The 26,572-nt window shown below is 36.2% G+C and overlaps 1 protein-coding gene across 1 annotated transcript in view; it reads left to right on the forward strand.

The window, feature by feature from the left end:
• The window catches only part of LOC126366872 (transmembrane protease serine 9), a 40,009-nt gene that overhangs the window by 2,178 nt on the left and 11,259 nt on the right, over nucleotides 1–26,572 (forward strand). The window contains exons 2-9 of the mRNA XM_050010205.1: nucleotides 11,892–11,994; nucleotides 12,293–12,374; nucleotides 13,153–13,279; nucleotides 14,241–14,322; nucleotides 15,480–15,589; nucleotides 19,729–19,850; nucleotides 20,912–21,144; nucleotides 23,967–24,169. Of these exons, the coding sequence (XP_049866162.1) occupies nucleotides 11,929–11,994; nucleotides 12,293–12,374; nucleotides 13,153–13,279; nucleotides 14,241–14,322; nucleotides 15,480–15,589; nucleotides 19,729–19,850; nucleotides 20,912–21,144; nucleotides 23,967–24,169 (1,025 nt within the window). The 5' untranslated portion in view covers nucleotides 11,892–11,928. The remainder of the gene's footprint in view (nucleotides 1–11,891; nucleotides 11,995–12,292; nucleotides 12,375–13,152; nucleotides 13,280–14,240; nucleotides 14,323–15,479; nucleotides 15,590–19,728; nucleotides 19,851–20,911; nucleotides 21,145–23,966; nucleotides 24,170–26,572) is intronic.

A 26,572-nucleotide genomic window follows, 5' to 3' on the forward strand; every position in this document is an offset into this window, starting at 1 on the left:
AACCCTTTATATTCACTCATTGTGCTATAAACCTTGACAAAGTCACAAAACCTATGCTATGTGTAACATATTGATCAATTTTAATTAGCAAATGCAAATAACAATGATGTAAGTGTATAATAGACTGTTATTTTATTGACAATTTTATGTTCATTTCTAACAGTGCGTAAGTACAATCGGTCGCAGACGAACAAGTCGTTTCAGAGACTGCTGTGTTGCGAAACATACCTACATAGACATGTGACAAAATGGCGCCGGGTGCTATAAAAGGGACCAGTTGTACGTTATCAAGCACAGATTTAGACACTTATGACAGATGCCTTAAAGAAAAGCATGCGAGTATCGCGGCAACTGACTAGTGTCTACCAATCTCAAAGATTCAAAAATATGTCCCTTTTGATACGGATGCAAACTTTGTTAATAGTTCTAGTTTAGAATGGGCTCGCCTGTACATGGGGCAATTAATTTAATGGGTAATGTATGCAAGAGGTGACAGTTGGTTTCAAGGCTCAAGTACCGAAATGGGCGGTGATGCGTGCATGTATGAATTGTGCTCGATGGTCCGCAACGGATCGGTTCCACATTATATGGTTTCCGACAAGTGCGTTGATATATGGTTATTGGAAATGGAATACTGGTTCCGATATCTACTTGATATTACTCGGCACGCTATGGAAAAGCACTCCAATAAGTGACGGTTTCAATACTCTCGGGATGTTTTACCTTGGATGAGACTCCCGAAGTAGAGTCGTGTAACATGTTCTATTTCCAAAAGGTTGAAATAGATTACTTAGACGATGTTAATTGAAGCTAATATTATATTAGTGCACAAAAAATAATGTAAGTAATCAGTTTACTTAAAATAGTAATCGGAACATAAAAGTCTAATTTCCTCAAACTAGAGAGATTATTCTACTAGTTATGATAAGGTATAAAAGCAAGTAATAAGCCTTATCTACTTTTTAAGCTATCGCCAACTACTGACTTAGAAATTACTGACAATTTAGCAAATTTAATTTTAATTAATAATGTTACTTTAATCTTGGAGGCACGTAACGGTTATAAGTAACCACTTTAAGCTGTTGCTTAATCTCATGATAGATTTGGTGAGTAATTTATGCAAATAGTCATTCCTCAGTTTCTGATAATTGCCCATAATTTCCTTGAGTCGTTGACCTGGTAGAGCGGCTGTACGTGAGTCAAACGTGAAAGTAAGTAAGTACTAGAACTTGCACAGGTTATAGACTACTTTTTATAGTCCTGCGGTTAAACTCCATACTGCAGATTCTTGTCGGTTGTGGTCTTGTCGATACTGTGAAATTATAATTATAAATAATTAATTATTACTATCGTGTGTGTGTGTACGGTGAAGGAAAACATCATGTGGAAACCCACATTCACGATAAATGCGTTTCGGAGGTATGTGACCTAACTTGTATTGCGCTGGTTTTCCCTTGGCGGGTTGGAAAGCCAGGCAGGCAGTCGCTTATATAAAATTTGGACCTGTCAAATCTTCAGGTTAGGTAAGCGGACCCTGTGAGAAACGGGATGACGCTAAGGAGATGATGATTATTATTACAATATAATAATAAATATGTCTATATATCTTTATTCATTTTGGGGTAAAATTGTAATGAAAATGACAAGACATAGTTCTAAAACAAATTCCCATTTGATTATGAAAAAGATGAAGCCGTTTTCTATGGCAAATGTCTTGTTAATTTATGTTTTTTTTTTCTTTTGGGCCCAAAAGTTAACGTGTATTTCAGCCCCATAACGACTAGTAGTTACATAAAAATATCTTCATCAACATAAACTCATCATCTCCTGCCCTTCTAAGTGTGGTCGGCACAGCATGTATTCCTCTACCAATAATTTCTGTCAGTCGTCATCACACAAATCCAACTTTAACAACAGTAACTCCATACCATAAACTTGATTCATCTTAAGAGTCAAGATCTTGTCGGTGTAGCATTCTCTATGCTACTTTTTAGGGAAAACTTGATTATTATAACAAAATATTATTTTGTAGCACCGACCTGCTACGAGTATTTACGGTCAAGTTACGGAAGTAAATGGCGCGCGATATGTGATGCGACGCGAAATTTTTTAAAAAATAATAGGTCCATTTTAGACCTATTTTTTCAATATGAATCAATAGTGAGTTATAAATAACAGCCTCTGAACTGTGGTCCAGTGGTTTAGCTTTGAGCTCACGATCCGGAGGTCCCAGGTTCGAATCCCGATGGGGACATAATCACTCTGTGATTCTTAGTTTGGTTAGGACATTACACGCTGATCGCCTGATTGTCCTGATGATCCGTGCTACGGAAGGCACGTTATATGCCGTTGGTCTCGGTTACTACTTACTGATGTAAGTAAATAGACTATACATGAGCCATGTCAGTCGCCTATGGCGGCTCAATAATATCCCTGACACCAGGGTTAATGATGTTGGTAATCCACCTTACAACCCACGTGATAAAAGAGCAAGAAGAAGCGTGAGGAGCTCGGTGGCGCAGCGGTAAACGCGCTCGGTCTGCGATTGTTGATTTTATGCAATTTTCGCATAGGCCGGTCATAGGATGGGTGACCACAAAAAAAAGTTTTCATCTCGAGCTCCTCCGTGCTTCGGAAAGCACGTTAAGCTGTTGGTCTCGGCTGCATTAGCAGTCGTTAATAACCATCAATCGGCACTGAGCCCGCGTGATGGTTTAAGGCCCGATCTCCCTATCCATCCGTAGGGAAGGCCCGTGCCCCAGCAGTGGGGACGTTAATGGGCTGATGATGATGATGTGTTTTGCACGTTGTGCACATGTTCCTAATGACTATATTACAAAGGCTCCCAGATCCTAATCCGACAGCTTTGAATTAGATACATTATAATAATTACGTATACAATTGTAATTACCTACCCATGTTGCGAGCTTTGAACATTGTGGTTCATGACTTCTATTCAATAGCGATTAATATCTCTCGCGTGACGCGATAAATAATGGATTTGCTTTCACAATTCTTTTAAGGTTAAAGATAGACAACTAATTATAACTTTGTAGACTAATGAATCTGTAAAAACTGTTTTTTCGTCGAAAAATTGTTGATGGAATAATTCTACAGAGATAGACATCACCAGACGTATTTGGACATTACATTTATAACCTTCAACCAAAATAAAATGGTTTATTGTTCGTAGAAGTTTCTACTCTACGCTTTTAGTGCATGTCATGAGGACTCACGATACTTTTATATTATGTTTTTCTTTGTATACACAATTCTTATCACAAAAAGCCAAAACAGGTCGCAAGTTTATGTTGTGTAAGGATTATCCGTAAATTACCCGAGTATTATTTATTAGGAATAAAATAGAAATGTAATTTTACTTATAAAAGGTGTTCCAAATTCAAACTTACAAATGTAATGAAACTTGTGGTTTGTTGAACAAAAATTCGGAAGTATTTAGCTTTTTTTATGGAAAGTAGTTAGGTATGTCGTGTGATTATATGTTTAACCCCCGACGCAAAAACGACGCGTGTAAATGTGTATGTGTCTGTCTGTGGCATCGTAGCTCCCAAACGGATGATCAGATTTTAATGTGTTTTTTTTTTGAAAGGTATATCAGTCGAGTGTTCTTAACTATGTTTGATGGAAATCGGTTCAGGTCTTTAAGGTTACAGGTCGTTTGTTAAGTGTGATAGGAATGTTACACGCTCAGTTTGCTTGCAAGCATATGTGGGATAAGTTATATTTTGCTTATTATAGGGTTTATCATTTTTAATCTTTTTTCATAATAATTGAGTACTTTTTTTTTGGTGGGGGGCTTATTTAATTTTTAGTTAAGTACTTAATTTTATTCGGAACGCTATTTGAAACCTTTCTTAGCTGCAACAAGTCGCGCTACTGTCACGCGGTTGTCACTTGCTTCAATTACTGATCGATCGATGAACAGACGTAATTTTTTCATTTATTTTTCCAAACTTTCCTTTCATCTTTGTCGTTATTTATAGCGAACTCCAGCATGGAATGTGTTAAATCTATAAATTTCCAAGCCCATTGTAAATATAAACATTTAAACCTATGAAATATTTCGCTATATGAATCAGCGTGTAGTTTTAACGTTCATGAAAAGCTTTGATAAAATTACAAGCAGATATTGATGATAAAGAAAACTTTATTATGAAAGGCAGCCGTGTTCTATTGAACACATAAACTGTTGGGTTGCTGAACTCTAGTCAGGTACGTATCCAGAACTTTAAACAGGGGGATTGGGATGTCTTTGTTCGTTTAAAATAGTCAGTTTATATTTTAAAGGAACGCAGACAGATATCATCTTGGGCGGGTTGTTGTTTATCTTGCATGTAGTATGTTCTTACCCTAATCAATTATTATTCTTCATAGTTGACAACCGTAAGCTTGTAGTAGTATTATGTAAAACGATAATTCGCAAGTCTAATTTTGAAGTGTTCAAATGTCTCAGTATTAAAATAATTTGTCTATTGTAATTTGATATTATCTAAATTGTTTCAATTGACACTACTTAGACTGGATCTGGCTACTATTTCCAGCCTAGTCTTCTTAGAGAAATACAGACCATTAGTTAAAACGCATGCAAATACATTCAGTTAGTCTCGAGATCAGTCCAAAGATACAAAAAATACACTATTTTTACACTGTGTATTGATAAATAGACATTCCTACGGTTTTAGAGTCCGTATTCTTTGGTCCATGTTCTAAATACGTACCTGGCCGTAGTAAGAATAACTAAGCCATTCGCCGTTTATAATGTAAATATTATGAGATCTAAAGTAAAAAATATGTGCTTTAGATGCAACATTTTAGGAGTGTTACCTACTACACAAATACTCGTAAGTATATACAATTCACGCCCGTAACCCTGAAGAGTCGGGAAGAATCAGAAGACAATTTGCAGCCACTTTTGATACGAAGTACTCAGAAGGATATGACAGTCTATAGCCCTTATAGGTAATGGTCTATCAAGTTGGAGTGGATCATCATCAGCCCATTAACGTCCCCACTGCTGGGACACGGGCCTTCCCTTTGGATGGATAGGGAGATCGGGCCTTAAACCATCACGCGGACCTAGTGCGGATTGATGGTTATTAACAACTGCTAATGCAGCCGGGACCAACGGCTTAACGTGCCTTCCGAAGCACGGATGAGCTGGAGATGAAAACTTTTTTTTGTAGTCACCCATCCTATGACCGGCCTTTGCGAAAGTTGCTTAACTTCAACAATCGCAGACCGAGCGCGTTTACCGCTGCGCCACCGAGCTCCTCAATAAAGTTGGAGTGGATACAATCTTTTATATGAATTTTAAAAGCCTCGAAAGAGTTCAATTTTACGAGCTGCTGGACGTATTTAATAATTTTTAGATTGTCAAAATGCAAATAATGGGACTCTTAATGTTCATCTGACCACCCATCTGTAAATTACGACCTTGTAATCGTCATTATGACGCACTCTGTTTCCTTAAAGTCTGTCAAAAAATGTGTTAGTTTTTTTTACAAATTAAGAACAATGTCGACATACAACCTTTCTCTATATGGGTGTAGATGCAATGTGTGCGTTGAGTCAGCTCGGAGCAGACGGTGTTATAATACTTTCGTATTTCTACTCTAATTGCATTGTTCTTGAGCTACTATTGTCAGTCGGTACACAAGGCCCGTGTTAGGAGATTAAAAGCGTATCCCTCTCTCCTTAATGGAAAACAGGACAGATGGACGGATAAAATCGCAGTTTCGACGTAAAGTACTATAAAGAATATAGTTTTTACTCACTGTTTAAAATTGTTACAAGTAATATTAATTGTAATAATTATGCATAGACGGATATTAAATTCCAGTGCCGGATTTAGTGTTTTTGTACTCCTCGCGTACTATGACCAGTGCCGGACTAAGCCTGGTATTAAGGTGATTCGTTTTCCATACAAAAGTTGATGCAGTGCTACAGGAAAACGGATAGAGGAATATTGTTATAAAACCGATAAATAGTAATATTTTGGTGTATTATTTTCGCAAACTAACAAAAATTTTGGGTCCGAATACGAGAAGTACCATATTTCAGACCCTAAATTTTGATCAATTCTACATTTGTAGTGGTGCAGATTACAGTGTATTTGCTGAGCGTGTAGAGGTGTCAATGTTAGTTTGTGTGCGTGATAGTTTTTTTTTTCTAAAGGCTTTGACTACTTGACAAGTGTAATAGAATGTCAGTGACAATTTATAAAGAGATTTTGTATGAAGAGAATAAATAAATAAAAAACTAAAAATACTACAATCTGAGAAAAGGAATATTGGAAAAATATTTTTGTAATAACGTATCTTATTTAAACATTTTTAAATAATGGGTAAATACCGTGTTTTAAAAGAGGACATATATTATAATAAAAAATCAATACATAAAATGAAATGGCTGTATGGGCATAGTTCCCTTTGCCTTACCCTTCGGGGAAAACCAAATCAAAAAAGAAGTTGTTGCCTCAGAACAATAACTAAAGCATAGAAGGAAGGCTAAAATAAGAATTCAGAAACTATAAACCGGCTCTCTTCTAGCTTACGACACAAACTATGAGTGAGAAAAGGACAAATGATTCGCTCTTTGCTTCATTTTTTCCGAGGTTGTCACAACATGAAATGTCATTTGGACCTATTGGACTCATTTTAACTCGGCCAAATACATAGTAACATACATAAGAAGATTTTACTTATATTTACCGAACTATTTGACACGGTCGCGTCAACTGTGTTTACGAGTGTCTTGTGTTCAGATTGTTTTAAGTGATAATTTAACAATATTTTTCCAAATAAATGGAAAGAAACTTTTATTTATATCAAATAATTGAGTGTCTCGACTGTGTGACATTATGTCTTGTGTGGTATGGGGCTGCAGCTCACATTCAGGAAGAAAAGAAAATAGCCAACAACTTCTGTCGTTTCATCGGTAAGTTTTTGTAATTTTCTAGTGAAATGTGAACTGCTGAACAATTTTAGGAAAGTAATATGTTTTGCTGAATAGATTTGTAGCATAAAATATTTGAGATATCCATTATATTATACGTTTCATCGATGAATACGGAATTGATTTGAGGTTATGTTGATTGTCCATAGTGATGTACTAAAATTATCGATACTTTTAATTTTTAGATTTCCTGTAGACGATAACAAAGAGAAAGAATGGATAATTCGCATTAATAGACGAAATTGGATTCCAAATAAGTACAGCCGTATTTGCTCGAAACATTTTACTGCGGATTCATTTATGTGTGTTCCTAATTCAAAGTGGAGGCGTCTTCGAGACGATGCTATTCCTACATTGAACATTATAGATCAGACAGATGAAATGGTGTTTAAATTTAAATTTCAGCCTAGCCTGCATCATCTCACTGCTGGATAGATAGATAAGATATTTGTATCATGTTATCACAACACGTTTATACTATCTATCATTCAACTACATATTATTATACATACATACATACATAAACTCACGCCCGTAATCCCTAGTGGGGTGGGCAGAGCCACAAGTAATCAAAGACAACTTGCAGCCACTGTTGATACGATGTCGATACATATTATTATGTACTTAATAAACTTAGTATATACTAAGTCTGTAGTTGTTTTATGTCTAAACAATTATGAGTTGTACACGTTTTATATAAGTAAATTATTATTATCTTTGATTTCAGATATTAAATCCAAAAGTGTCGACTGGATTTACATGAAAAGGTATATCAAATAATTTTCTTTTTTTATATTTTTAACATGATATACATATATAGAGTGTATAATTCAACCAGCTGCACAATGCACTTAAATCAGATATATTTTACTTTTATTTTTATAGATTATTTTGTACATATACTATTTTAACATTATTATTAAACTTTATTTCAGTCAGTTCAAGAAGACGAGATGAAAAATTTAAAAGAAAAGCTGAACAAGTCCCGCCTCAAGATCAAACGACTTAATGAAAAAAAAAAAACAATGTGACAGGGTGTCACAAAGACAGTTTCTAAGCAAATTGACACTGTTTAGAAATTAATAAATTTGTATTTATTGTAAATATAATGTACATAATTAATAACGTGTGAAATAGATACTTGCTAATGAAAATGAACAGATTTACGATCTAATTTATATTTCATTTTACCTCCTGTTCTTATTTACTCCTACTCCAACACTCCAGGTTGATACGAACTGCGCCCAATAAAGAATGTAATGAATGTTATAGATTTGTGTAAGCGACTTAGATAAATCTTGACTAAACCTTCCTTTACAAATACAAATATACTTTATTGCACACAACATACAATACTTACAAGTTTTACACGAAAGATACAGTACACCACCTACCTACCTTTTACTTTCCCTTTCTGTTCTCTTATGAATACTTGTATGCCGTATTTTTTTAAGTATAATGCTATATCTAGTAGGTACGAGTATGGTAATCCTAGTATTGAAACAGCTTGTAGCCCTAGTAAAGACCGCCATTTTATGTTTACAGAGTGGCACGTTTTTTCTGTAGGTATTTCCAGTCCATACTCTTTTCTATGTCTATGGCGTGACCCCATCGGGCCTCTTACCGTCTGTGCGGCTTAGACCCGGCGGCGGCGGTTCCAATTTGCACGGCACGTCGATCGACACCAGTGCACGGCGGATGACATCATAAATAAACTATTTTCTTTCCTTCCTGAATGTGAGCTGCAGCTCCAAACTAATATAAACCAGACAATATAATCCAAAAATGGTTAGATACTTACCTATCAGAGACAGAGTCTCCTTTCATCAAGAAGAAGATAATTGCATCCTACAAAAAGAAATCTTGTAAAAAAAATTTATCGACATTAATTGTAAGTAAATTTAATTTTATCGACATATTACTAAAGTGAAACCCAACACTAGGCAATGAAAAACTTGTGACAACCTACGAAATTACGAAACAATTTTTGTATATGCGTCTTTGTCTAACATTACGCCGGTTCCGTAAGATAAAGTAGAGCAGAATTATAGAGTTCTGTTGCTATTTTAGCCTTCCTTCTATGCTTTAGTTATTGTTCTGAGGTTGTTGCATTTGCCGGCCTAAATAGTAGTCATTTATAATTAATTGTTTTTCCATCCAACATACAGATTTATTTATATTCTCTTTGCCGCGGACTTTTTGGTGGAAACGGGAACGGGAAGGTTGCTTTCTTCATTGAATAATCTAAATAATCAATACGAAGTGGTGTTTTGTGGTTAATGATCACATTAGTCGGAAAACATTCCCGATAGTATTATTAAATCGAAATATTCAATAAACAAAGTGTACCTATCTATTTTCGCTTTGCGCCAACAAGCCGCTTACTTCATTTGGGGTTCGGAGTAGGAGTCTGCTCCGAGGGTGGGGGCTTAGGTTTCATCATTTCATTAATCATCATCAAGAAAAAAAACACAAGACATGGCTGTATGTTCATAGTTCCCTTTGCCTTGCCCTTTGGGAAAAAAAATAAGATAAATTTTGAAATTCTTATGTATAATAAACAAACATCACAGACATCATGACAGATCTAAAACTAAATAAAATCTTTTTTCTTTTTTCTATTTGACTTATTTATGAATTTTAATCAAGAAAACGTGATAATAAGTTCGACAGCAACCAGTTCAGGTCCCCGAAACAGCCCATTTCAGGCCGCGTATATATGGAAATACTACTTCAATACGTCCCAGCCTCGTCTTTTTTTAACGTCCTCGTTATAAAAAGACGTCCTAACCTGAACTAACTAACCTAACAATAAACACCACGCGTAAATATATGTCCAGAAATGCGCTGTGAGTCGTCTGGACTGGGCGCGAAAACAACATAGAATTCGATTAGGTGCTAAGTGTCCCGCATGCTATCACCAGCTGTCACTGACATACGTATGAAGTCCCGCGGATTTTATTGGAACTAAATGACAAGTCATAATAATTATATGCGGATACTGCGACATCAGCGCCGTGCTTGCGGGACGTCCTGAAGCGCTATTACATCTTTCAAACGCGATGCGACAAAGTTTGAACCTACGCAATTTAGGAAAAATCTACCTTATTATTACTGTACTGTGATCGTTATTTGTAAAATCATACAATACATATACACAATTCTTTATACACAATAATAATTATTATGACATATTGTGGACTTTTCGGTATACCTACAAAAAAGGAACAATTCAACCATACGTTGTTTTGTTATATCTCAATGGGCTCAGGCAGCGTTTTCGCCGAAAGCTCCAAGTCGGCTATATTTGTAACGATAATTATGTTTGACATTCATCATCATTTTTGAACCATTTTATACAAAAAAAATACTTGTATAAATTATAAACCCTAAAGCACGCCCATGAATCACTCTACTCATTGGTGAAAACCGTATGAAAATCCGTTCAGTAGTTTTTTAGTTAGCCGCATGTTCACTGATGCGATTAATGCCTATTAGAATTTTACAAAATAAAAAATACGGAAATTACGGAAGGTACTTTAGTGCAAAGTAAATTATTGTATACTTGTATACTTAATTATAATATTATTGGTAAAAGTGATACTTTTTGAAAATTCCGTAACAAATAGACGGGTTCGCCAAATTCAATTGTAAAAAAAAAATACAAAAAGTAAAAACAATTAAAACATGCAGTTGGGTTTGAACCGTGAACCTTAAGAATGGCGGCTACTGCTTTACCAAATGCGCCATTTAGAAGTTAGAAGTAGACTTCAAATTATGCATCTCTTTTAATAGCTAACCTAGTTCGCATGTGTGTGTGACAGCTTCGTGTTTGTACACAAATTGAAATGACACCAACTTTTGATGCAATGTTTCAATATGATATCTTCAGTAAATACTTCAAAATTGTAGCTTAACTTAAAGATAATGTATGTAAGATTTCGCCACCTAACATTTCACTGGGTCAGAACTCAACACTAAACGAATAAATGGAAAAAAATACGAAAACTGCAGAAGTAACGCCATCTACTGACGCAGCGTTACCTAGCTGACTGAAACACATCACCTTAATAAACTATTCTCAGCTAAGACTGCCCTCAAGATAATGCCCAAGTCCCTATTTTTATATAAGAATTTATTACATTGACATTTATTAGTTTATTAATTCATTAATTTAGTGTATCTTGGATAGACACTCTTAGCATTAAATTTTTTTGATAGTTTTCCCTTCATTTAATTTTTATAAAACTTTCTTTATCTCTGTCAAATAAGCTTAAGCTTAAGCTTGCTTAATTGGTTAGGGTATCAACCCTAAAAAATGCTTATTTTATTGGCGAGTTTATCTGGGACTGATCTAGTGTATTTATTAATACATTTTACACATCACATGTGTACTAAATATTGGGTATCGAGACGACTTACGTTATCCTTTAAGCTGAAGTAGGTACTATAATTTAATTTAACGAATTTGGGTTGTATTAAAATGAGACGTGGAGTTAGGTGGTAACTCGCACACGTGAAAACTGGCACGTGTGGTTGTTGACACTTACGCTAGAGTTATGTGGGCGACTCGCCTGAAATTCGCGATTGGTAGATAATTTGTGTAAGTTGACAATTTGAAGAGTATTATGGTTCGGTATGAGAGAACTACACCGACAAGAGCGTGGCTCTTAAATTGATGATGATGAGAGAACTAAAGAAAAAGAAAACCAAAAGTACATGTATGGAATCCGTGATATTTTCGAATATTATGAACGACAATATTGTTAACTTATTTGAATTTATATGTTGAAATTTGTAACGCTGTTTAATCTTCAAATCGTAGGTATCAGTTCATAATAATGAAAAGATAGATATTTATTTAAAGTTGTGATGCAGTTCTGTTATATAGTAACTAGAACCCATGATTGTTATAGATGCCGAATTCTGAAAGAATAGCGACGGCTGAAGAATATGAAGTGGCTATGTCCTATTATGTTCTATGTCGTTATATCTATGGACATTATTTTGACAGAACAAGTAAGTTAGATTTTTTTTTAAATCATTAAAATAAAAGCCTATTGTTGCAAGAGATGCAATCGTTTTCATCGACTGGTGAAACCGACAATGGATTTCCACTTCTACTTAAAAAAAATTGTCTGGCATCCCGCCAAATTGAAAGTCTTTGGTCCACCGCCGATTGATTGCAACTATTGTATGGAAACTACGTACACTTTGAAAAGGTTTGACCTAGTTATCCGAATAGGTAGCTAATTGTTAGAAGAGCTATTATGTAAATACGCGTTATTGATTTATATTGTGTATTGTGGCTTTTCAGATTAGAGGAGAGATAACTTCGCAGGAAATAAGCAATATGACCGGTGGCTTCCAAAATCGAGGCTCAGTTCAGAACAACAAGGGTTTGTGCGATTTATTAATAGCTATAATTATAATACTCCCATATTTGATTCAAACCAGATTAAACCTTCTATAAACTTGTCTGCATATTGAACTAGTGGTTTTCAAAGTTGACGATCCTTTAGATATGCTTAATTTAATATCTCCAGAGCTTGTCTATATAGATAAATTGGTGTTCTATAACTTGGTAATCCTTAAACAAGTATTTTAGTTCGAGCTTTATCGAAGTTGGGATTAGTGATAAGCGAATACGATTCATTCGAATTGTCGGGTATATGAATGATTACTATTAATAATAATAAAATATAATATTTTAATTACAAGTTACCGCATTATAACTTAGTCTAATATTCTAATTATTCGATTGTGGGAAAGAGCTATTCGTGTTATTCGAATGAAAAATAAATATTCGAATTCAAATGCATCACTTCAATAATTATTTTATGCTTTTTACACTTTATTAACTTTGAAACATACAAAAATATGAGCAACTATCTAATTATAACCAAAAACGCAAATACCTTATTTAATAAAACGAAATTGTATTATTTAATAAAACGAAAACAAATTAAGTAATAAATATCATGATATTCTAAACCACAAGTAAACAAAAAATAATTCGGATTGTTCATACTATATTTTGGTTCGAATTAATTATTTCGGCCAATAATCATTCGAATATCGATTTGTTAATAATATTTCGAATACAATGTATCTATGGAATAATTTAGAGTCAATGGCTATCACTGGTTGGGATAATGTTATTACTCGTTACTTTAGGTAAAGAGGTCCGTTCGTATTCCAAGTGGAGCAGATGGAGCGAATGTCACGGAGGGCGGAGGACCAGGCGACGACACTGCTTACGTCAGCAAATATGCGGGGACTCACTCCGCTTAGAAGTCACAAGGTATTTGGAAAATTTACATTTTATAACACTGCCACTTCTCGTTTTAAAGTCTGGGAAAGGAGAAAACTTAGTTGTTATAGTTATACGCGATTTCTTGTCACGTCTTTTGAAATTTACTACCCGTTTGGGTATACTCAAAATATTTACCTCTGTGCAGAATTTCAAAATTTATCTGATGGTAAACACAGGGTTTAACTGAATTTCAGTGAAAATTTCAAACGCGAGAGTTTATTTATGTTTTCATATTAAGTATTCGCAGGTTCAAAGAGTCTTATAATTAATTAGCATTAATTAATTACCTATGCAGTTAGTACCTTCGAAAAATTCGGTCTATAGCATCGGAACAATTTCAGCACGTGCAACAAAGTAAAATACTTACCTATATTATTTAAATGTATAAGTTTCAATAAATGTCACTGTTCACTTTTGTTTCGAAGTACGTGACTTTATTTATTATCCCCAGAGAATATGAAGGAAAAATCCCCAAACGAGTCTGTCAACGTGTTAATCTTGAAAACCGCTACCGCGTTGTTTGTACAAACTTACTTACCTATTACATGTTTATAAGAAATTCGTATAAATTTTCCATTTTAAACCCATCGCGTATACGTATAGAGTAATAATAATAAACGATTTTAGTGAAAGAAATACTTCGTGTAGGTTATATTTTTTATACCTAACATAATGACCATAACAGTAATAGCACTCCTTTGATAAGTTTCTTTCTCTAAGAAAAAAACTTTGTTAGTTGGCTGGGAATAATTAAATACATAAGTGGCACTAGCAGTGTACACTGTACAGACAAATTAAATTAAGCCAGACATAGGCAATTGATTAATTAATCTACTAGTTCGCAACTATGCGGAAGTTGCACAGTATAGTTTATAAACATTATTCTATACTCATCCCACGCGTATATACCTGTAGATATGAATTTATTTATCAAATACTCTGTTTACAGATGCACCGGCTCTCACAGAATAAGACATACGTCACATGGAGATAACACCAGGAAACAGCAAAGAAATATGTGGATACCAACGGTAAATAGTACTTCACAAACAGAAAATAAAATCAAAAAATCTGACTCGGACCGGACTTGAACAGGCAGCTCTTACAGTTCTTGTCAAGTCGCCGGGACGAGCGTGCTTCACAAGAGTATTGTACTTTGTGAAACAAACAATTGAAAAAATACTGTTGTCCAGGAGTACGAACCTCCCTTTAAGTATGATTTGAGACCTTGAGACCTGAGTCCTTAATGTGTTTATGTTTTATATATTGTATCCAACCAAACGCGTCGCATCGTTGAATTTCTATCGGGGAATTTAATTCAAAGTTCGAAGTGCGCAAATTCTCATTTCAGAGTTTACGAGTTGTTATTTAAGCTCGGAATAATTTATTCTTGAGTTTATGTACGAATTTCTGTCATGTTATGTTTAATATGCAATTATAAAGCGTTAATTAATCGTGATAGACAGGGCAGCCGACTTATACGAGTTACTCAATATGATAAACAAAATGGGATAATTATTCCGATTTTATTTTCGCCCTTGTATAGATACTAATATAAGTAGGACTTTGACGTGTCTTATAACAGATTTGCATCGCTCGACCGGATGGCCTAGCCAAGTGGCTAATGTTCCTATTCCTACAATCACTAAAGTATTTAACCCGTCCTAATTAAAAAAAAAAAAACAGCCTCCGTAGTCTAGTGGTTAGAGCGTTTTGCTCACGATCTGGAGGTCCGGGTTCGATTCCCGATGGGGACATTGTCGAAACCACTTTGAGCGACTGTTCTTTGTTTAGTAAGGAGATTGCAGGTTTGAATCACTTGATTGTTCGAAAAAGTAAGATGATTCTGTGCTTCGGAAGGCACGCTAAGCCGTTGGTCCCGGTGTACTAAGCCCAAATACCTCCACTAACCCGCAGTGGAGCAGCGTGGTGTAATACGCTCCATACCCCCTCCGCTTGATTGAGGGGAGGCCCGTGCCCAGCAGTGGGACGTATATGTATAGGCTTTATGTTGTTAAGTTAATTAAAAAAAACACTTTGCATTAAGAACGTGCATAAAGTGAGGTGTCTCGATTTGCGCGCGTTTTACCTTCTACGTAGTGTTAGAAATTGTAGAAAAAGGAATATTTTTTAAGACACTTGGCTAAATCCTTCGGTACTTATATGCCTTTTGTTTCACGATCAACAGTTGGAGAAACTTCAGCTGAGAGGAGGGGACGTACAGACCAGATTCAGAGGGTTCTCGCAGTGGGGTAACTGGAGTACATGTTCCAGACGATGCACAACTGTACGGAAAAGGTGATTACATACCCTGAAGAAATATTTTTTTTATTCATAAAAGACTCGCGTTGTACCATAAGTTTCCCCGATGTAGGGTTGCCATCTCTAAAATTTGAAAAACAGGACAAGACGCGTGAAAACCCCGGATTTTAGAGTCCGAAAGCCGGACATGTCTACAAGATCTTTTAAACATACTCACTGTAATAAAAACAGTTGAAAATGTCATTATGTAACCTTTTTTATTCATTCATTATTTTAACAAAACATAATCATATTACAATTTGTTACAAATTGTTTATATAAATCAGCTTTTTAATTCTTGAAATAAGAAAACAAACCTTATTAAAATATTAAACAAAAACATATTATAAATATTACTTGGTTCGTCGTTTGATCGTGGTGTGCGTGCGAGCATAATGCGTGTCTCGCGGGCAGCCCAAATCATTTTTTAAAACCCGGTTTACAAATAAAACCTTCCCCGGACGCTCCCCGGATGCCCTCTAAACTAGGACAAATCCGGGTAACCCGGACGGATGGCAACCATACCCCGATGGTAAGTAACGATGCGCTAGATTTAGCACTAGTAGGAAGAACGCTTGAGTATTAAAATATGCTTAGTTTTCAAAAAAGTCCCTGCTCTAGACAGGGGTTTCCAGGGGCTCTAGAAATATAACAGTAAATAAGAAACAACATATAGGACCTAGGCAATCTAACAAATTGGCAAATATGCGTCGTGTTTCCGAGTGATTCGATTTCTTATCCAGTTGCCGCATATAATAGCAAAGATGTGCCAGACAAAGACAGACACACTTTATCTGAGATATTGGAGAATCTGGTACCAATCACTAGACTTAAAAGATTATATAATCAATTAATCAATCTGTATCTTACAAAAAGACAGATCGATCTATTCTATTCGGTGCCTCTAACAATAATGACTCTCACTTTGTCATTAGTCATTAGATATAATGTAATCGGATTTATCCGGATAGGTCCCTACTTCTTGTGGCCTTAGATGTCAAATTATCATCTAAATTCAATCTATCGACATTCTTTAATTTAGGAAAAAATTGTTTAGTCTTTTTAAAAATTAAATGAATATTTTAGTCATCTATCATCACGATCTCCATAGCGTTATTACGTTTTTCACGAGATCCGCTTACCTAACCTGCAGATTTGACAGGTCCGGTTTTCTACAGAATCGACTGCCTGTTTGACCTTTGAAAACCAGTCCAACATAGGTTAGGTCACATACCTCCGAAACGCATTTCTCGGGAATGTGGGTTTCCTCACGATGTTTTCCTTCACCGCTTCTTCTATCGTGTGGGTTGTGAGGTGAATTACCGACCTCATCAACCCTGGTGTCAGGGTTATTAATGAGCTGCCAAAGGCCCCTGATATTCCTTCACCACTGAGCACGTGATAATAATTTATGATCCAAACATGAATTCGAAAACAAATTCAAAAAAACATTGGTATGGGCCTATGCTGGGATGCGAACCTACGACCTCAAATTTAGAGTCAAGCGTTCTACCAACTGATCTACCACGGCTAATCAATCATCAATTTTTACCGACTTCAAAAAAGGAGGAGGTTCTCAATTCGACCGTATATTTTTTTTTTTTTTTTTTTTTTTTTTTTTTTTTTTTTTTTATGTTTGTTCGGGCATATCTTCGTCGTATATGAACCGATTTTGATAATTCTTTTTTTGTTTGAAAGGAGATATACCCAAGGGGGTCCCATGTCAAGGAAGTCAGGATCTGATGATGGAAGACCAGAGAAATCGAGGGGAATTTTCAAAAATCGTAGGAGCGACTAGTGCGTTTGTAAAGTCATATTGATCGGATCGATCTTTAGGCTTCGGGAAAACTTCCCGGCCTTCGAAAACTGGTCAGCATCAGGGAGATACCCTATGGCCTGGCAAAACTATACAACCTGGAGCAATTTTTCTTTCACGAAACGTATTTAAATCTTGATCAAATCCAATCGCCGGTGCAAAAAAACAAAATGGCGGAAAAAAAAGATGGCCGCCATACAAAATTTTGTCGATTTTGGAAGAAGCCCGTTTGGGTAAAAATAATGTATGGGGCGCTTACTCAAAACGTCATGTAGAGTACGGAAATACTTTCTGATCACCAAAAACTGCTCCGCATCAGAGAGATACTCTACGGCCTGGCAAAACTATCGCACGTGAACCAATATTTCTTTCAGAGCACTTATTTAAATCTTGGTCAAATTCCATAGCGCGTAAAAAAAAACAAAATGGCGGAAAAACAAGATGGCCGCCATACACAATTTTGTTTTTTCAGAAAATGTCTCGGGATATAAAATATATATCGGGGTTGTGGTCGGATCGTCATGTTAAGTATGGAAATACTTCCCGATTTTCGAAAACTGCTCCGCATCAGGGTGACACCCTACGGCCTGGCGAAACTATCACACCTGAACCAATTTTTCTTTCACGAAACCTATTTAAATCTTGGTCGAATTTAATGGCCGGTGAAAAAAATACAAAATGGCGAAAAAACAAGATGGCCGCCATACAAAATTTTGTTTTTCCAGAAAATGTCTTGGGGGTAAAAATGATGTATAGGCGTGTGATCGGAACGTCATCTTTGAAAACTGCTCCCAATCAGGGAGACATCCTACGGCCTGGCAAACCTATTGCACCTGGATTTTGTTTGTTTCCACGACACCCATTTTAATCTTGATCAAATTCTGTCGCCGGTGAAAAAGAACAAAGTGGCGGAAAAACAAGATGGCCGCCATACGAAGAGGGACAGTTTCGAATAAACAGGACACGCGAGCTGCTTTAGCAGCGAGCGAACCACCCGAAATCTACTGTATCTATATGTATGCGTGAGTGTGTATGATAGCAGCTTCCACTGACAACCACATGTGTGTATGTACACATACACATGTGTGTGTGTGTGTGCGTGTGTGTGCGCGCGTGTGTGTGTGTGTGTGTGTGTGTGTGTGTGCGTGTGTCTGTGTGTGTGCGTGTGTACGTGCGCGTGTGCTTGTGTGCGTTAGCACGTGTGTGAGTGTGTGTGTGTGTAAACATGTTCATCAATAATAATTGTGATCACTACTAATAATATATTATATTATTATATATGAATATAAATCAGAAAATCTGTCTGTCTGCATCCTTGCTCGGTCTAACCATCACTTAAAATCGTAAAATAAAATAAAATTTTTAACAAAAAAAAAACCGACTTCAAACGCAAAACTAAAAAGCAATAAATAAATTTACTTCGCACAAAGTAATTAGTACGTATTTTCAATTAGTTAATTATTTTATAATTCTGAAGTCGGTGCCAAGTAAATGCTACAACAACCCTACTACAATATCAAATTACTATGTACACACAATATTGTTTAATACCTATATCAAAGCAATTACAAAACAATGTCAAACAAAAAATTACAAAACAATCAGTATTGAAAAATATATGAATCGGTACTTCGTTGTAGCATTTCCTTGGCACCGGCTTCAGATTTATAAAATAATTAACTAATTGAAAATACGTACTAATTACTTTGTGCGAAGTAAATTTATTTATTGCTTTTTAGTTTTGCGTTTGAAGTCGGTTTTTTTTTTGTTAAAAATTTTTAAGAGCTCAGCTTACAACCCCCTAACTAGACCTCATCATCAGCAGCCCATTAACGTCCCTACTGCTGGGGCACGGGCCTTCCCTATAGATGGATAGGGAGATCGGGCCGCGTGGTGGTTACGCGGGCCCAGTGCGGATTGGTGGTTATTAACGACTGCTAATGCAGCCGGGACCAACGACTTAACGTGCCTTCAGCACGGAGGAGCTCGAGATGAAAACTTTTTTTTCTGTGGTCACCCATCCTATGACCGGCCTTTGCGAAAGTCGCTTTACTTCAACAATCGCAGACCGAGCGCATTAACCGCTGCGCCACCGAGCTCCTCAACTAGACCTATGGCGCTATAATTTGTTCGTCACGACTATGCGCCGTTCAATAAATACATACAGCAGGATTTATTTGTCAGCCGTCAAAACAATAGTTATAGTTTTGCATCTTTCACATCTTACTGTTCTATCAGATAAATGAAACTATTATTAACAGAATATTTAAACTACTTATAGACTTTGACTTGTCAATAGTTTCTATTGTTGTTGTTCTAGATATTGTGAGATGCGGAGTATTTGCGGCAAGAAAATTATTAGGCAATCTGCGTACTGTTACCTTGAGGGTAGCTACTGCCATCGGTGGATACGGAGCAGAATGCAGAAGAGAAAGGACCCAGGTGAACATGCACATAGGTACTTAGCTAACAAGTTTACCACCTCGCTACTAAATACAGCTAGCTAGATATAATATCCTTAGCATGATGAGACTTCTTACTGTTCTTTTCTTACTTTTTATACTATTATATATTTCATAATATTCATTACTTGATGATGATTTGATTTTTCGTATAAATAATATATAATATTATTATTAGTATAAATAATATTATTATTGCAACTTTATCAAAAGTTACAATTGAAACCTAAGTAAACTCTGAACTTTAATTTGATTCCTACCTAAGTTAATAAAACGCAAAATGAACGTTCATATAACAACTAATTTTAAATTAATACAATACTTTAGGACTCTTCAAGCCTTTGTAAATACTACCTAAATAAATGATCAAATAGTACGTGCCAAACTATTATTTGATTTAGTACGTACATAGGTAACTTACCTATAATTGTTTATAATTTATATTTGTTAAAAAAATACAGTTTTTTTGTTTAACCAAATTCATTGTATTATAAACAAGCCTTTGTTGGAAACATAATATAATTTCCTTTATATCACAAGTATTTATGAGATAAAAAATGAAAAACGACACACAAGGGGTCTTCAATATACCAAAACGATAAATCACCACACCGCACCGTAAAAATGTGTCAAAATGACAAGTTTCAACTCAAACATATTTTTCCTAAAAAAATGTTGTACATTTTACTTTAGCTTTGTGGCTGGCCTGAATTTAAAACCTTTTTCGCTTTCGAAGATAAAGTGATTCCAATTGGCAAAATAAAAGTTTTGTAAAATCAGAATTTTATTTATTTTTTGATATAAATAAGCTCATGATTTGATTGGGCTAGTCACAGCTACATTCATCGCAAGATGAAATAAGTATCTATGTTTTTTATCTAGCTTTTTTCGTGTAAAATGCAAATAATTTTAGTTGCTGTAAAGTACATCATCAGCTTGTTTTTGTCCACTGTTTAATATAAATGCGGGCTCTATTTAGTGTATATACTTACTAAGTTGTTTTGGCCTCTGGTTTAAACATACAATCCATCAATCGAACAGGTACAGAGCACACACCAGAAGAATGGCTGCCGGCGCCAGTATTAGCTATTCATCCTGAAGACACCAGGGTGCCTCGTACCGCGGTCCCAGAATGCGGTAGGCTGGGACGGTACCGCGGGAGCGCAGCGGCGAGACTCCGGTACCGAATGCAGGATATGATCCGCATTATAGGTGGAAGACCCGCGCCGCCTGGCAAGTGGCCCTGGCAAGTAGCTGTACTCAACAGGTTTAAGGTAAATACTTACTGTACAGTCATGCCTAAAATATCTATTTAATAAATTCTTACTTGAAACTAAAGTCTCACAATTGACAAGTATGGTAATGCAACTATGTAAATACATGATGTAAATATGTAGGTAAAAGTACATATTTTAGACGTAAGCGTATATTACACAATGAGTTCACTCTGCATCATTTTTCACCCCCGAAGCATCGATTATTCTAGTGCCATCGTCACCTCTCTAGCTTTTATCGATTTTCAACGAGTTTTAACCTGTTATTGACAGGTCCGATATTTTGCAGTAGTATCGTGAAATAGTGTTTGTTTTATTTACACTATCTTTCAAATGTTCAAAGCAGATACAGATTCTTCCAACTCGTCCACGATGTCAGCATTTTCTGTTTTGTACATAACATAAACTGCCTATATACGTCCCACTGCTGGGCACAGGCCTCCCCTCAACCAACTGTAGGGGGTATGGAACATACACCACCACGCAGCTCCACTGCGGGTTGGTGGAGGTATTTTTATGGCTAATAGCCGGGACCAACGGCTTAACGTGCCCTCCGAAGCACGGAATCATCTTACTTTTTTGGACAATTAGGTGATTCAAGCCTGAAAAGTCCTTACCAAACAAAGGACAGTCTCACAGGTGATTTCGACAATGTCCCCATCGGGAATCGAACCCGGACCACCAGATCGTGAGCCTAACGCTCTAACCACTAGACCACAGAGGCTGTTCAATAGTAAAGTGTGTGTTTTGAAGTGTTCTGTTTTGTATGTAACTATAATTGCTATCACAAAACAGATAAATTTTGTTTTGTTTATATTTTGGTAACTTTTGTTTGTTTATTTCAAAAAATTTGGATGTCGATGTCACCCAGTGTGCAGTGTTTCATATTACGCGCCGAATTTCACGAACGAGTGAGTATCTCAGATATACACTGTTTTGTTCCCTGTTTTTCTTTGGCATATTTTTTGTAAAGATAGATATTTTCTGATTATAATTCATACTTAATTTGTTCTGTTTTATTCTATTTTAATTAAGAGAAGTTCTGATTTGTCATGATTATGCACCGTTCCAACCGACAGAGGGATTGTGTCCTCTAACATGATGGACTAATGTTATGGGCGATAGGCTGATCCCTTATCACCATAAGGTTCATCATATCCATCTTTGGACTTCGTATCAACAGTGGCTGCAAGTTGTCTTTGATTACTTGTGGCTCTGCCCACCCCATTAGGGATTACGGGCGTGAGTTTATGTATGTATGTATGTATGCACCGTTCCATCTCAAATTTCAGTTCTATCGTATTGCTAGTACCAGGTGCAGTGCTCTAATGGGCTCTTAACTATATCGTAAACTTGTAGTCCTGACTGACATACACACCCAGGCACTACCAAGTTAACTTCAGTGTCTTTAAGTTTGTAAGAGAACTTGTCACTTCAAATACCATTAGGTATTATTTTCGCTAAAATTAAATAGGCCATTCGGGCGGACAGACGAACGCACGGATATAATAAAAAATAAATAAATAATAATTAAAAAGTTGTCCCGTCAAACTTAACATTATTTGTATAACGGAATTTAGTTTGTTTGATTTTGATTTGTAATTTATATTTGTAAGGAATATTTAATATTTGCTGTATTGATTTTCCAAAGTTTACATATTGCTTTTATTATTTTTTTTTATTGATGAAATGTGGACTTATAAAAATCATCAAAATCGGACCTGTCCCTGGTAAATTAGAAGTTAGTTAGGAAGCTCCGGCTTTATTGACTCCACTAACACTATTATAAGTAATTGACAAGGTAAATCAGAATAGCTGACAGCTCTCACCCTTTTCTGCGCCACCTACATAGCTCAGATTTTATGGTGGGAATAATACTTCAATCTCTTATCTCGACATCACAGGAGGTACTGTCAACTACAGTCAAGTCGTATATTACCTGAGATTCGCAGATTTGCTAAAAGCTTTTAGCAATATTTGTTTCTGTCGCAATGGACGATTCTATTCCCGAGGTAAAAAAACTGGTATGAAAACAAGAAATATAATAGTTAGGTCGTATAGACGACATTCAGGCGAAAAGTTAAACGAACTCATTCGTTCACGCAAGCTGTGTCAACTTCAGCGTTGTAAAACGTCCCGTTTTTGGAGAGACAGTCTCGAGTTTTAGCCTGGAATGAAATATTCCGGAGCAGACGCGATCACGCTGTTTGGAATTACTCGACGAAGCGTGGAATTAATAAAATACATTTGACATTGTAAACATTTAACTAACTTTTTCCTCTACCTTTTTCAGAAGAAATACATTACAGTAATTTATTATTTTAGACATCTTGTGTCCCGTTTTCATAGAAGGAATGCCGCTTTTCTGATAAATTATGGTTTTACGATTCCGCTTGGGTCGAAAGAGAATGCTAGCAATTCCGGTGAACATTGTCATTTCAATAGTAATTACCTAGATCCGAATTTGTAAACCTTTATCGTAATTAAATGTGGTATTTTAACCCGTAGTCATTGCTTTCTTGATAACTTGTCATTGACAAAGGTCTCATCCAATCAGCCTTTCTGCTATGAATTTTACAATTGACGTCATTGAATCCCAGCAGAGTAAATTTTGGTTCTTGAAATTACGTACATTTGAAGAACTTGTAAAATGTATTGAGCTGTATATTTTTGAAAATCCGAGTGATTTCCGTGTTAGTTACGTAAACCTTTTGAGTGTTGAAAAATATAATTATACAGCCTTATAAATAAAATACCTCCATTACTAAATAAATACTGTTCTGATCTGTTGTTTTTAATGATGTTCAATACTCTGTTAACAGGAAGCATTTTGCGGAGGAACGCTGATCAACCTGCGCTGGGTAGTGACGGCGGCCCACTGTGTGCGCAGACGCCTGTACGTGCGTCTCGGAGAGCACGACCTCTTGCTGAAGAACCGTGGTGAGGTGGAGATGAGAGTCATTGAGGCCGTCGTACATCCACGATACGATCCTGATACTGTAGTCAATGACGTCGCTTTACTGAGGTAAGACGCTTGAGAGGCGACTTTGTCTTACGACTTTTCAGTATATTTTGAGCTTTAGATAAGGACGCTTTTGTAAACTCTAAAAGATATCCTGACACTAATGTCTCGAGATCTTGCTGAAGAACCACGGATGAGATCCTGATACTGTAGTCAATGACATCGACGATTGGCATGGTATGATACTTTAGTGAGAAATATATTTTTTACTTAGTAAGTAACAAGGAAACAGAGGAAGGGGAAGACCAAGGAGAGCTTACATGGAACAGATTAGATAGAAGGTGAAGGTCGTGTCTTAAAAGGAAGTGAAAGAATTAGCCTTTGATAGACAAAAATGGTGAATGCTTCACCGACAAGAGCGTGGCTTTTAAATTAGTGATGATGAAGTATGTAGATGACAGGGGCGTTAGGCGGCTCAATAGTAACCCAGGGTGATAAGGTCCATCATTGATGTCACAACTGACACGAGAGAAGAAGTATTGCGTGTAGAGCGTTCGTTGATATCAAGTTGAATTTTCCGTTGCAAAATACTATTTACTATAAAATACGGGGTGTATGTGATCGGAACGAATATCGAGGGGATGATACAACTTATAATTGTAAGGTAATATCAAGTGGAATTTTCCATCGCAAAAGTATAGAATTGAAATTATTTGAAAACACAAAATACATTGTGAATTTTGCGACGGAACATTGCACTTGACATTAACTCCGACTCATCAACTGAATCATCCCCCTCAGTAATCTGTGTGGTGTTACCAACGTGGTGTTGGTCGCTAAGGTCCTTAGCGACCGCTTCCACACGAACCGCATCGGTACGCGATGTCGTGTGAGTGTCGCCTGACACTAATTTATTATTTACCTACCTATTATCATAATCAATAATATCAATCAAGGTACATACTCGTAATTATGTGACATATTATATTAGAAGACTGCTGTGTTGATAAGGAGAGTATTTTTTTCAGTAACCACGTACAAACAAAACATGACGAACGTATTTTACATATTGTCCTTGGTTCACATGTTCTGAATATTCCATGTCTCAGTATAGAATCCCTATGAATCAGAAAAATCTTATTTCGATACGAAATGTAGATACGCCGAAACAGGTGTACATATACATAGGTACCTATTTCTATAGACGGTGTAGGGTTGCTTTTTATTTAGGAAAAATATTCTAAAGATTTATATTACTTACTTACCTAAGAAATAACAAATCAAATCTTACTATGTTTGATCTTTAAATACGTATGTGATGAATGTCTAATGTATTTTGGCTATTTGTAAACAGTGGTGAAATTATGAACCATAGTCATAATAATTACAAAATTAATATATTTGTGGGTGTTTGCGATATATTACAGATACGACACGTAATTAGAAGGTCTTAAGTACAACCAGCACGTTAATCTATTACTTTGCAAGAAACTGATTGGACATTTGACCCTGATTATATGAAGAAATAAATTAAAAAGTTGTATTCTAGATCACGTTAAGCCGTTGGTCCTGGCTATTAGCCGTAAAAACACCTTCACCAACCCGCAGTGGAGCAGCGTGGTGGAGTATGCTCCATACCCCCTCCGGTTGATTAAGGGGAGGCCTGTGCTCAGCATTGGGACGTATATAAGCTGTTTATGTTTATGTTTATGTTTGTTTATGTATACCGGATCATTCACCTTAAAATAATCCTGGATGAATGAACTTGGAATGAGCTTGTAAAGATAATAGGATAATGAATAAGAATACCAGATGCACGCGCGAATGCACAGTAATGTTACCTTGTGGAATATTGAATATTGTTGATCAATCAATGGTTATAAAGCTAGATGACACCTTAGTGAAGTTGGGATTTAATATAAATAACTTTTTGCAAAACTAAACAAAGCCTTATCTCTTCCGGACAGTTACTTTTCTCTCTTTAAGGGTAAGAGAAACGAAAGAACGAACGAGGGGAAGAAGGCAAGAGTGAAACCACTGCCCTATTTTTCCCTAAAAAAGTAGCATCGAAAATGCTGCACCGACAAGAGCGTAGCTCTTAAATTAATGATGAAGTGTAAGAGCGCAATAGAGAAATCATTACACATATGCAGTGGCAGCCCTAGGGCGGTGCGAGGTGTTCCACCGCACCGGGCGCCGAAATAGGGGGGGGGGGGCGCGAAATAGGGGGGGGGGGGCAAAATCAACCAAGACTGGTTCACCCTGGCCGCAAACTAACTTTACCAGGTTAAATTGCGGCCACAATGAAACTCATACCAGGTGGCCGGAAACAACATTTTTAAAAGATTTAAATATAATTTTGGTGGCCGTAAACTAATCGAAAAATTTTGTATTTTAAGGGGCAATATTTTGCCACTATGAGGTCTGGTCACCACCTAAATATTTTGCGAGGGCTGCCACTGCACA

The sequence above is a fragment of the Pectinophora gossypiella genome, chromosome 5, assembly GCF_024362695.1.
Source record: "Pectinophora gossypiella chromosome 5, ilPecGoss1.1, whole genome shotgun sequence".
In the NCBI taxonomy this organism is placed as follows: domain Eukaryota; kingdom Metazoa; phylum Arthropoda; class Insecta; order Lepidoptera; family Gelechiidae; genus Pectinophora; species Pectinophora gossypiella.